Source organism: Polyergus mexicanus, unplaced genomic scaffold, assembly GCF_030449975.1.
Source record: "Polyergus mexicanus isolate NDT 795.1 unplaced genomic scaffold, iyPolMexi1.0 SCAF_4, whole genome shotgun sequence".
Lineage (NCBI taxonomy): Eukaryota > Metazoa > Arthropoda > Insecta > Hymenoptera > Formicidae > Polyergus > Polyergus mexicanus.
Window position 1 is genome coordinate 9,817,127 of NW_027223324.1, and position 13,630 is coordinate 9,830,756.

Genomic DNA, 13,630 nt, shown 5'->3' on the forward strand with positions numbered 1-13,630 from the left:
CTTTTCCTCAGAAAGATATTAATGACGTTACTATGATGTCATAAATACTACTTATATATGCTTATTTCATTGAAGTACAACAGTGAAAGCAAGAAAGTTTTTTGATTAAAGAGAAACGTGAAAGCGATACTATTTTACGACCATTTCGATCTTATTAATGAAGACGTTAAGAGATATAGATGACAAAAATTAATCATACTATTTCTAAAATGTTAATTTTTTGAATAAGACAAAACAAGAGATTCATCCTTTTTAAATATATATATATATATACAGATTCTCTTTCTTATCCACTATTTTTACACATATTCAATTGCTTGCAAAGTCCAGGTGAACGACTCTTGTTTCAATATGAACGATGAAAAAATTAATGAAAAAAATATTGCTATAAAAGCGCGTGAGCGTCCGAAGCGTACTTGTTCAATATATATATATATATATATATATATATATATATATATATATATATATATATATATGCTAGCTAAATATAAACGGAACCAACTGTGAGAACCACTGACTTATGCGGAAACGCTAGGACGTCGGAGGGGATGGATCGGTTAAGGTGAAGAGCGCAGGGGATGGGATTGGCGTGCTCGTGCTGCGGCATACTCTGTCGTCTCAGTGTTGGCTGGCCAGGCAGTATTTGCTCGTGTAATGTGGAAGTTCCTTCGCAGATGCGTGCCCGATCCGAGATCGCACACGTGTTCGTTCGGTGAACTGATATTTTCCGCGTATTCGCGAGCGCGAATTGATCGAATCCAAGAGGTAAGTGTGCAAGAGAGTGCAAGGACAAGGAAAATTAACGTCAAACATTCTCTACCTGTCTATCTAACGCTACGTTGCCTACCTTTCTTTGTTCCGTGAATGAAATTCATTCCGTTGGTGTCCTGGAAACTACTACCGGCTTTTCATCACGATCCTATATTTTCTTCCCCTAACAAGCACCCAGAAATATATTTGAAACATTCAATATATAACTGTAATCATGTGATTATTATATGACAAAAAAGTGCAACGATATATGCTGATTCCATACGAATTAAATAGTGTAACGCGGATAATAAATAATGATTTTTACGATCGCATCTATGATAGGTATAATTGTGCGAAGGTCGAAAATTGCATGACAGCTGATCTGCAACAATGTCATTATATATGACGCATGGTCCAAATTCTCCAAGCTAATATTCTATTTCGCGGAAGTGTTGTTGTAAATTGCGGTATATATTAAAAACAGGTCAATTTTATTCTATCTGCTAAATGTATGGCACATTGCAATGTTTACTTTTCTTTACTCTGTCATTTGCATCTTCGGTAACATATGATCGCGATTTTAGCCGGTAGAGTTTCGTATCGCGATGAAAGCTTGGACTTTAATATAGAAAAATTTATGTACAAATATTTTTTTTACTAGCGCCATTAATCGTACATTAATTAATATCTATGGATATTATATATATAACGTTACATGAAATATTTTTATATAGGTTTTAAATGTCAGCATCGATCCGGTCAGTGTGTATTAAATATATATTTGACGCGATGATGACGTTACATGTAGGCGTACGATCACTGTAACACTTTTCCGTACACGTCATATCATATATCATGATGACGTCATTGGGAAACTCGCATCGCTATACTTTTGTGGATTCGACCGAGACTAACGGTCTCGTCGACGCGACGCGCCGATTGACACTCAACGTACAATATTCGTGATCATGTGCTTTCATAATGATAACGATATGTACACAATGATGAGCGTAATGCAGTAGAATGCGAAATATACTTCGGAGAATATAGATAAAAGGGATTAAGAAAAATTAAAAGTAATTAATTACGCGAATAGATTCTCATTCAAGAATTAGAATCTTGAGCGATGAAATAAAGGATTGAATTAAAAATGTTAAAATATCACATCCTTTTCCTCTCCCTACTGATTAATCTTCTACATAGCTACGTATTGATCCTTTCTGGTCGCGCAATAACTGTAGCGATGTAATCAAATATCAAACGATATGTATTGAATTTTTGGAATTTTTAAAAAATTTTGCTCGTTATTTCCAGTATCAATTAAAGAAAGATTCATTATTCATTTTTTCTCTCTTTTAAATTGATTGTAATAAAAATTATATTCTTTTGTAAAAATAAATTGAGAGAAAATTTAACATTTGTAAATTCCGAAAGAGAACTGAAACTGAAACTTTACAGTTTAATTGGAATAATACATTTTTATACGTATCTTTTAATTCATCGATTTTTTACAGATTGGACATTCTTGTCAAGAAGATTAAAGGAACGAACTATCTGCGCCTGATTGGTATCAGCGTCTATCTTATAATTGGGAAATTGAGCAGCTCAGCACACTTGCAAATAATTCTTTTGATATATGTCACGATAGCAGTATCCTTGATGTAGATGACCTTTGATGTTACGTGAACTATCAAAGAATTTCAAACAAATCAAATTCCTGTTTTATATTCACCGTTTCAAATCTAATGTTTATCCGTGAGAAAAAAACATTCTGAGATGTTTCTCTGAAAACAACATTGTAACGAAAAGATGTTCAAAATGCACGATTCTTGACAAAGACGAGATCGCTAATTAGAAAACAGATAAAAGCGTAAAATTTCACGATATCATAATAAGATATCTCGAGTAAACGAAACATATTTCTCGGCACATTTGTGAAAACAAATTATATGATTTTATAATTTTGGAATATGAATGAATGCTTGCTTCCAAAGAGACAACAAAAGTAACGGAGAAAACCGATAAAATCCAGAACCCTTCGATTATCTCTCCAAGGTAATAAACTCTTACGAATCGCTTGCGTAAATTTATGTAGTGTGTGAATTTATGACTTTGTTAAAATTTGATAACATATGATAAAAGACACCGATAATAACACGTTAATAAATTTTAGCTCGACGAAGAATTCACATCGAACTGTACCAAGTTCATCTCGCATCATCGACCACGAAGACGAACATACTTATGTTAATGTCAAAGAAGTCAGGAGAAAGACGACGATAGATTCAAACAATAGTTCCATTGACAGCGTTGATTCACGTTGAAACGCGAGAAGTGCGTGTATTGAAGCTAATGAATTTGTCTTGCGTTCTATACCTTACATAATCGCGTCAGAGCCAGATCAATCGTTTGCCAACGATGACCTTGGCGGTCTCTTACCGATGGCGGTTCGCGAGCTCGATTTCATCGAGGAAGCGAATAATGATGCCGAAGAGGAGTTGACGTCGTCTACGATCACGCGAATAATCGCGCTCGATTATCACTTTGACAACATCTCCCGATGCTTTTCGGAGATGTCACGAGTTGCTTATAGGCAAAAGCGCGAATATAGTATGAAAAGTTGAGTCAAAGAGAGAAAGAGAAAATCAAGCAGCAGATGAAACATGACGGTCAGCTACACTGCTGAAGTAGCCACTTGCAGAGGGCTCGGTTGCTTCCCCAAGTTGCTACTCAGGTGAGATGACGATTTTAATTCTCTGCCATTCGTGAGATCATTTCGAATACGAAGATTTGCAATTTTTGATTTTGTTATCAAAAATATATATGTTTTTTAATAAAAAATTGCTTGTCTATGTTTGAATAGTAATTTTACACGATATTAGAAAATATTGTATTAACACTCATCCTATTAATTTTAATGTGTACACAACTGCTTACAATTTCTTGTGTTTATATCATTTTCCACACGCTTATTATTGTCCGCTTCCTTGTCATCCTCATTTTTTATGTAGTATTGTAATGTGAATTATGCTATTGCAAGAGATATATAATTAAATACTTTCTTTCTCCGTTTAATTATTCGTCCAAATTCATCATTTTACGTAAAACTTACGTAAATGTAGATTTTCTATATGCCATAATGACATTCACGAGCAAGCTGTTCTTTAGAATATAATTTCACCGTAACTTATATTGAAATACTTCCAATTGCAAATAACGGATGACGACACGTTTTTAACGCGTGTTTGCATAAAAATACGACACTCTCCGTCATTCAAAGTTAACATACTATTTCAAACGTAATACCACTATTCGTGGAAAGAAACTAACATAAGATACGGTTTCCACTTATAAGCAGAATTATTGACTTTCGGCTCGATAACAGTGACGCGATAACGTTAATTGCATATATTATATGCAACGGTTTTGAATTAAAATGTTTTATAACTTTGTCACAAATTTTAAAGCGCACTAGATCTTTATTAGGACTCGTGTCGCCAAGTGCGAGATGCGATTTCTCGACACGAGATATCATCTCGAGTCGTATCTCTATTCCGTGACAGATGTTCGTTTCTCATTTACGGGGGCGATGCGTAGCGCCGGGCGTAGAGTCGCAGGCTAGTAATCGAAAGATTCCAGGTTCGATTCCGCTCGGGTCCCATCCTCCCATATGACCCAAAAAGAGGTTTTCACACATTATCCTATATAATGCCTATATTGGTTTATCATATATTAACCTATCTAATACCTATACCTAGTTAATGGTGTATAGACAATTCCTTTCGGAAAGTCTTCCAGCCATATCAGAGAAAAAGAAAAAAGTTTCTCATTTACGAGCTATGCGATTTGTTTCAGATGGCGAGCGAGTATTTACAAACTCGTCTGGCTCGACCTATCACTTTTCCTCTTCATCTACTATTCGCTGTCTGGCATCTACCGATTGCTATTAAACGAGGAGCAGAAGAAGATTTTCGAATTTGTGGTGGCATACTGCAATGAGTTTAGCGACCTAATACCGGTTTCGTTTATCTTGGGATTCTATGTTACTATCGTGATGACTAGATGGTGGAATCAATACTTAGCGATACCGTGGCCCGATTCCATTGCGGTCTTCGTATCAGCCACTATACACGGAAACGACGAACGCGGTCGTTTAATGCGTCGTACGATCCTTAGGTACCGTATAATGTAAAGTTATTATAATATAAAGTTGGAGCAAATAATGTCAGAGAAATGGAAAACAGCGTAATATTTTCCTCTTTTTCTTCTAAATGATAGAACGTGAACAATTTTATATAATTCTCCTTTCAAAGTATTATACATTTTATTTATTCGGAATCAATAAAATATTTTATATTATAAATAATTATTAATTATATATATTCCATCATGTTTTAGATACAAATAAAAAAATAGAAGCTAAAAAGCGCATTTTTTTTAATCGTAAAATAATTATAAAATGCTTCTCCGCGCAAATTTTATCGAGAAATGAATTATTCACAGGTATGTGTGCGTCTGTTTGACTGTGGTCCTAACAAATGTCGCACCGCGAGTAAAGAAAAGATTCCCCACCTTGGAGCATTTCGTGGACAGCGGCCTTCTACTGGACAACGAACTAACGATATTCCAAAGCCTGAATGCAAAATTTCCGAAGCCGAGCAAGCATTGGTTGCCGATAGTTTGGGCCACGAGTATCGTGACCCGCGCTCGAAAGGAAGGTCGAATACGCGACGATTTCGCGGTCAAGACTCTTATCGACGAGCTTAACAAATTCCGCGGAAAATGCGGCACTATTTTACACTATGACACAATTAGTGTCCCGTTAGTTTATACTCAGGTAGGTAAAAGTTCTTAAATTATGAAAAAACTAACGAAAAAAGCGATTCGCGTCCATTATTGGATACATCATTCATAAATATATATTATATACTATGTTTAAAAGACTTGTGATTTATTATAAGTTTGCTTCATGTTTTAGAGTTTTATATTTTACTTTATTTTTTCACAATATGCAGGTCGTCACATTAGCTGTATACACGTACTTCCTGACGAGTGTAATGGGTCGTCAATGGATTCAAACGTCAAACTCGATCATTGATCTGTATTTCCCGGTATTCACGACGTTACAGTTCTTTTTCTATATGGGCTGGTTAAAGGTAGCCGAAACGCTAATCAATCCGTTCGGTGAGGACGACGACGATTTCGAAGTAAATTGGTTAATCGATCGCAATTTGCAAGTAAGAATCATTCTCTTTCTTTCGTCTCTCTCTTTCGAAATTTATCGCGATAATAATTTATCTAAATTTACAATTGTATAATACTTTCGTGCAGTTCATGAATTTGTAACGAAATATCCATATTTAATGACGTTATTATTCGTCCGCTTTTAAGGTAAGCTATTTGATTGTCGACGAAATGCACCACGATCATCCGGAACTCATACGCGATCAATATTGGGACGAAATATTCCCCATGGAGCTCCCATATACAGCCGCGGCGCAACCCTTCCGCGAGGAACATCCGCAACACTCCACAGCCGGCATACAATTGTCCGCCGCACAACAAGAACTGCAACCGTCGTCGGTTAAAATCGAAGATCTGGCACCGGATGATCAGAAATTCCATTCCGACAATGCCGACGACGCAGCGTCGGGAATACATTTCACCGCGACCGGAAAAATTTCCCGGTAAGCGCAAGTTATTTAGTTCCTTCCTAGTAATATTTATTCAGATTTGAAAGAGAAATATGTTTACTGACGCGTCATCATTATTTTTAATGCAAATTTAGAAATGGTTCAGAGAGCACTGAGAAATTAGTAAGGTAACTTTTATCTATATATCTTGCGATAGATTAGTTTGGTATAATGTGAGAGCTCAAAATGCAATAATTGCATTAATAAAATGAGATTTTTAAAGAAAGATTTTTAGAGAAAATACGATGATTATATAAATGTAAAGACAGATATAATAGCAATTGAGTATTTACGATTCCAACAATAACTTGTACTGATTTTTTATTAGAAGCGCCAGTAGAGTGAGTAATCGAGAGCGGAATCTTAGCGGCGGTTCAACTCCTAGCAACTTGGGTGGCTCGCTCCCGAGAATAAACAGCGTTACAAGCGTACTTAAGAGATTCTTTAGCAAGGAAGACAGACCGGACGGAGGTACCACAAGTGGCACAACTCCGGCAAAGATTACAAATTCAAGCTCGGCAGCTTCGTTGCAAATACGACCACCTGGTATGTCTTTTATTTAATGTCAAGTTGAAATGATGATGATTTCAAATAACGAAATCAAGATAGAATACAATGGAAATTGTCGCAGGTGCGAGTAGTTCTATGAGGATAGGCGTCATCGAGGAGGTAGACGAGCAATTGACGCTCACATCGTTACGGCAATCGAACGATAACAATAGGCCCCATGTACAAAATATATTCGCGCAAGGCCCGCCACCGCCAAGTGATCCCGTAGACGTGCCTAAACCAACGCAATTTCGTAACCGCGAAGTATTCTCTAGGAGCGCACCTGCACGAGGAGGAGTCTTAACTACAGCCGGTAGTACGGAATCGGGAACCACTCACGAAAGACCGAGCGCTTTAAGGTTGGTAATTTAACAATAGATCTATGAAACACTGTGAAATACACAAATGATATTCGGCAATTTTTCAACGATATTTGTAAATGTACGTATCGGAAAATTTTAGGAATTCCTATATGTGACAAGTATATATCAATAAAAGTTTATTAGAAATATATATATATTGGATTTAATCAAAATGTTTTCTTATAGAATTAGATTTCTATAGAAATTTTTGAATATACATTACATATACTTGAGAGTAAATTTTATTCAAAATGCATTTTAATTATATATATAATTTTATTTTTATCTTCAGGACACAAGAATTCACGCAATCGGCGCGATCGAGCTTTTACGATCCGGCGAGTTACCCCGGTAGCGGAATAAACGATGATCTACCCAGTACCGCAAGCTCCTCGTGTTCCAGCGACAATGCCGGGAACGAATTTACGAAATTGAAAACCGAGAGAAAAAAACAGAGACGTAACCGTAAGCTTGTTCGAAGTGTCAGCGGGCAGATCGGTACGTTTAATCAATCGATAAGTTCCCCCGATACGGAGACTCTCTTGCTGACAGAATTAGCGGACGCGTCGCGACGTAACATGAACGAACGTGACGAACAGTTTTAGAAAAATACGTTATTTTTATATCCATGTTTTTCACGATTGGCCTAAATAAGCCTAAATAACTAAACAAGAAATTGGATAGATTAGCGCGACAATGTATCACCTTATACATAAGTGATAGATCTTTTACATATTTTTGATGTACTTATATATTGAAACAATATCTCGCGAAAAAATCCATAATTGTGTTGTCATCATTCAAAACAAAGCGCTGGTGATAAAAATTATTATTCATATATAAATCAATTATAATTTTCGTGTGATATCAGCGTTAAGCTTTGAAAAGTTTATGAAATTGATATAAGTTGAATGTTTTAAATGGATATATATATACACACAATGTATATACGTGTATAATGCAACAACACTATCGTGCGAAAGTTTAAACATAAGCAACAAAACTAAAACCAGCAAGGGGAAAATTTCATAGTCTTTATAAATGAGAAACAAAAAATCTCTTAGTATAAAAAATGTATATAGCAAAAACATATAATTAATTTTGACTATAATTAAGTATTTACACCGATACACATATGTAGAATACTTCCATAATTCTTCTCAAGCGAATGAGAAGCGTAAAAAAAAAAAAAAAAAAAAAAAACTATAAAGGTGCTATCAATGAAAATGTATCAATTTTTAATCGATATATCCGATTAAACCTTTTTTAAAGAAGTTGTAAAATTGGAGAAAAGCCTCGTCTTCAAACATCTATAAAAAATAATTCCCCAAATTTACGTAAAAAAAAAGTTAAATACAAATTGCTTAATTAAGATCTGTCTACATATATACTCTATATTTAAACTTTGTATTCAAGTTTCTATTTTGTGTGAATTTAATTTTCATGTTTTATCAGAGTATTACACATAAATATATCCATAATCTTATGAACGTATGCACAAACTATTTGACTATTGTCATTATTTTCGATTCAACATTCCACGATATACATGATTTGTTATAGCGCTCATAAATAAGCCATTTATTTTGCAGTATTATTAAAATAAAGTATTTTCGATAAGATAAATATTTGTTTTTTATCTATTACAATGTAAACATCGAAAACATATAGAACTTTTATTTTTTCTGATCGTATATCACGAAAATGGAGGAAATCGCTCTTACCCCTTGAAGGAACGAAACGGAAATAGCAATTTTTAAGAAGTCGAGATTTATTTTCAAATAATAGGAAAAAGAATCGAAGTTATCGCCGAACGATACTATAATATAAAATATCGAAAATGAATTAATTGCAGTAATCGCGTTTAATATAAAAATAAAATTCGAATATATCTTAATAAATAATAAAAATAATCGAGATATAAGAATTGAGAAACAAAACTCATTTAGTTGCAGGAAGGAAATTCGAATTTCGCGGCAAATATGTTGTACTTACCGTTAAATGTTGCCAGACCTGCTTTAATTTCCTTTCAAGCTGCTCGTAAATCTAAAGCACTCGTATATCGTAATTCCATAATATCGTGACAGCGGGATAGAACGCGACGAGATTGACGACACTCGCGACAAATACGCGTACATAACTGCGTAACGTGTTATCCTCGCGATCTTACGGCGATACAATGGAATCTGACCGAGAATAACAAAGCTACTGGTCACGGTCGCGGACGCGTGCGCGCTCGGCAGCGTTCGGGCGCGCTCGGTAGCGTTCGGGCGCTCGGCCTTTCTCGGGCCCGCTCGGCCGTTCTCGGGCTCGCTCGGCCGTCTCCGGCGTTGGAGGGGCGGCGAACCGCGGCCGGCTTCGTGCGTAGCGCCACACAGTGCCAGACCGTCGGGGAGAGGTGGCGGTGCCGTTTCACGCGTCAACGCGGAGTGGGAATAGAAGGGGCTCGCGTTCGCGAGCCGTGCCGAGCCAAGCCGAGAGCCGTGTGCGCTGCCGGAGCGTGGAGCAGCGTGTAGCAGCGCGACATTGGCTTTTAGCGGTGGCACGGCCCGTGTGTGCCATAACGGACACTGCCGGACGCGACACGATCCATAGTACAGTAGTAGTGCGCGTTCGTTTACAAGATGGCAGACGATGGTCCGTCCACGGCGGAGGACGCGACCGCGGCGGCGGCGAGCGAACTGGGGGACAGTGATTCTCGCGTGACGAGGGAGCGGCATAAACGCGCGGACGCCACCACGCCGATCGTGACGACTTCGGGTCAGGACGCGTCTTCGTTCGAGTCTTCGATCGACGATCGTCATCGTTCGCACCACGACCGCCGTGTCCATCGCCGTCATCATCAGCATCATTCACCTTCTCATTCTTACCATCATCCACCGCCACCATCTCATCATTATCATCATCATCATCACCACTTTAATCCTTATCGCCATCACCTTACCAATCATCGTGACAACGACAGCGATCGCATTGTTAGTAACAACCACAGAAGCGGTGGTAGTAATAGTGGTGGTGGTGGTGGTGGTGGTGATGATTCGACGTCGTGCGTCGACGCGACTGGGACAGCCGCGAGTGACGACGAGGAGAAGAGCAGTAGCGGTGCCAGCGGTGGCGTCGGCGTCGGCGGCGGCGGCAGTGGCAGTGGCAGTGGCAGTGTCTGTCTGTACCACCGCGACGATGTTAGAATCGAGATAGTCCGTAGCGTCGCGTCCGAAGACGACGACGAGGAGGAGGACGACGACGACGACTATTACGACGGCAGTGGCGGCGTCGATAGTGACTGCGACGGTGATAGTGGTGGCAGTAGTAATAATATTAGTGCTAGTAAAAGTGGTGCTGGTGGTGTCGCGGTAATCATGACCGGTGGTAATAATAATAACGCGGCGATGCGAGTCGGCGTCGGTGTCGAGGACGCCGACGGTACGGCCGATTCGTCGTCGTCGTCGTCGTCGTCGCCGCCGCCGCGATGCACGAGCGCGGACGGTGCGCCGGAAGTGAACGAGGATCGCGACGACGGCAGGAGGAGAACGAGCGTCGCCGTAGTCGCGACGACGACGACGACGAGGGAAACGAGGGAGACGAAGCCGATGGCGAAGGAAGAGACGCGAGCGGACGGCGAGGACGCTGCCGCGGCTACGAAGACGGATAACGTCGACGCGGTCGCCAGGCATCAGGACAGCCCGTTTAAGGGACAGGTTAGGATGGCCGAGGATACCCTCGTCGGACCCTGCGGCAAGAAGCGGTGCGCGGATCGATACGACAGCTCCGAGAGCTCTGACAGGTGAGTGAGCGAGACGATTGAAAGAAGAGAGGCGAACGCGGGACGAGAGAGAGAGAGAGAGAGAGTGCGATAGATCTAATAGATTCTCGCGAATCGAGAACGTACGAATCTGCGCGATCTCGAATACCGATTGTGCGCGAATGAATAATTTATTTATCGCGTATTTTCCGGAACTAGGGGCGCGATTCGCGTGCATCGTATCTCCATATCGGGACGATTTCTGCTTTAACAATCACGACCACGATAATGTACCTGGTGAAATTTAATATCGTCCGCTGTGCTACAACAAAAACGAATAACGACGCGTTCGAATCACATTGTTTCTCGTATCACGTATCGCGCGAGACCAGTGTCTTCTCGCGTTACTCTCGCTCGCTAGAGCATCGTCGTCGACTCGCTTTCGAAATCTGTCTCGCTCTATTCGATTCCCGATCGCTCCGCGACTGTTTCTCGCTCGCCGGAGGAGAGCGTCGTAATTAGCACGACGCTTGGACGAGAGTAGAGAGGAGAACTCACGCGGGGGTCGTTGTACCGCGGTTACGCGACCGACGACCGTGTCTGCTGCCGCTGTTGGCCGTCCGTCCGTCCGTCCGTATTCGATCCCTCTCTGTCTCTCTCTCTTTCGCTCCTCTCTCCCTCTCTGTGCGCGCCGTCGTGTGTTTATAGGTTCCTAGAGATGCCTGCTATCTCTCGTCTCTTTCTCTCTCTATTACCGTCTCCTCTCCTTCGACTCTTCCATCGGGCCGAACGACTGATTATTTTGGTGCATCGCGCGTTTATTATCGAGCGACGCGTCGCCCACTGTTTTCAACCGTTCGCTGATTAACGCGTCGCCAACTATAAACAATAGCGCGCTTTTGCAATACGTACGTTAGAAATGTCGAGGTCTCGCCGATTAACGTGAATCGCGAATCGCTATTTATAAACAAAGCAGGGACTTTTTTAATACATCGCGCACATTTAAGCTCTTATGTTTGTTGTGATGTAATTTTCTCCGTTTCCGACAGTCACGGAATGATTGGCTTTTTTTTTTAGTATGACATGAAACGTTCGTATCGTTATTATCGACTATATGCGTATTAAGTTTTCGTAATTACATATTTATAAATTTAATATGTTTATCATTTGTGAATTAAATATAATATAAATTGAATCATTTATGAATTTAATATATTTATTATTCGTACAAACACGGAGTGCATCATCTTACATTACATCGTTCATATTTTTGTACGTGTTTATTAAAAGATATTTTATATAATATTTTATACCATATATGATTCTTAAAATGATTTTAAATGAGGCGAACAAACACGCGGGACGTTTCATCCACAAGTCACATCCCTTCACAAAGGCTTAATATTTAGGGTTTTCTTTTCGCGTTCAAAGATCTCGCATGATTTTATCGGTGGACAAGCCTATGTCTCTTTCTTTTTCTCGAGACTTTTGTCGATTAACGGCGCGTTGTTGTTGGTCTCGCGGGTTCCTAAAGCGACGCCGATATCCTCTACACGAGTGCGAGGGAAAACGGGTCGCAATAAAAGTTTAGTGTCCTAACGGTGCTTTGTCGTGGTACACTAAACTCTCGACCGTCGTGTGTCTACATAGAAAGTCTCCGCTCCTCTCTCTCTCTCTCTCTCTCTCTCCGCCTTCCTCTCCTAGATAACCGCATTATTGTGCCCGTTGACGGACGACTCGGTAACGTTTTCCGGTGCGACGATTTTCCGCTTAATTCTCACGTTTGCGTCGACGACGCTCCTCTATGAAGAGTTACATGATTTTGCGCGCGATCTCTTTGTAATTCCGCGTTACACGATATCTTATTACACTTGTAATAAGACACGACATAGATTACTCGTAAACTCGCGGATTTAATTTTATCTTCCCGCTGATCTTTCATCTTTTATTCATTATCTCTTATGTATCTCGTCAACGTTTTTTTTCTGTGGAATATGAAATACATTAGAATAAGAAAGAGATGGATTGGAACATCTTAAAGAATTCTTTAGAGAGATAAAGAGCCTCTGTACAGAGGCTGTTGAGAAATTTCGATGAGTCGAAAGATAAATATTATCATGTTATTAATTTAATTGTTATCGATTTTTAGAATTTTAATTATTTAATTACGTTGGGGTGCGATCAGTATCGCGTGTTTGCGATTTAAGATGAGTGTGATATATTACGGGAGAGAAAGAGATGGAGAAAGATTAAAACATTTATATGTATCTCACAGCGAGTTATCTCAGCCGCACGTTTTCATCTTGTTTTTATGTACATAAATATGCGAATTGATAATCGAACCCATTCGGATAAACAGTCGACATAGTATTTGCATTTAAAATAGCGATCGATTCAAGTGATCGGCCCGTGTTTTGCATTCCTATGGCATGCAAACACGTATTTATATTCTCATCTTTTCCCTTACAATAAACAGATTTCTCTCTCCTTTTTCTTCCCGCTTCTCTTTTTTGTCCCTCTTGCGCGGA

The 13,630-nt window shown here is 39.5% G+C and overlaps 2 protein-coding genes across 3 annotated transcripts in view; both read left to right on the top strand.

The window, feature by feature from the left end:
- Window positions 1–510: 510 nt before the first annotated feature.
- Window positions 511–8,850, top strand: LOC138932164 (bestrophin-4). Of its 2 annotated transcripts, XM_070293732.1 has the most exons (11): window positions 511–768; window positions 2,271–2,811; window positions 2,930–3,490; window positions 4,612–4,932; window positions 5,260–5,593; window positions 5,772–5,993; window positions 6,148–6,443; window positions 6,545–6,577; window positions 6,778–6,995; window positions 7,081–7,357; window positions 7,653–8,850. In XM_070293732.1, the coding sequence occupies exons 3-11, from the start codon at window positions 3,420–3,422 to the stop codon at window positions 7,963–7,965; spliced, it is 2,085 nt and encodes a 694-aa protein (XP_070149833.1). In that variant the 5' UTR covers window positions 511–768; window positions 2,271–2,811; window positions 2,930–3,419; the 3' UTR covers window positions 7,966–8,850. The 2 variants fall into 2 exon arrangements, with proteins under 2 accessions (XP_070149833.1, XP_070149834.1); XM_070293733.1 differs by lacking the exon at window positions 6,545–6,577 and having other exon boundaries at window positions 513–768.
- An 898-nt stretch (window positions 8,851–9,748) lies between these two features.
- Window positions 9,749–13,630, top strand: part of Jing (AE binding protein 2 jing) — an 85,065-nt gene continuing 81,183 nt past the window's right edge. The window contains exon 1 of the mRNA XM_070293731.1: window positions 9,749–11,144. Coding sequence (XP_070149832.1) covers window positions 9,985–11,144 — 1,160 coding nt within the window. The 5' untranslated portion in view covers window positions 9,749–9,984. The remainder of the gene's footprint in view (window positions 11,145–13,630) is intronic.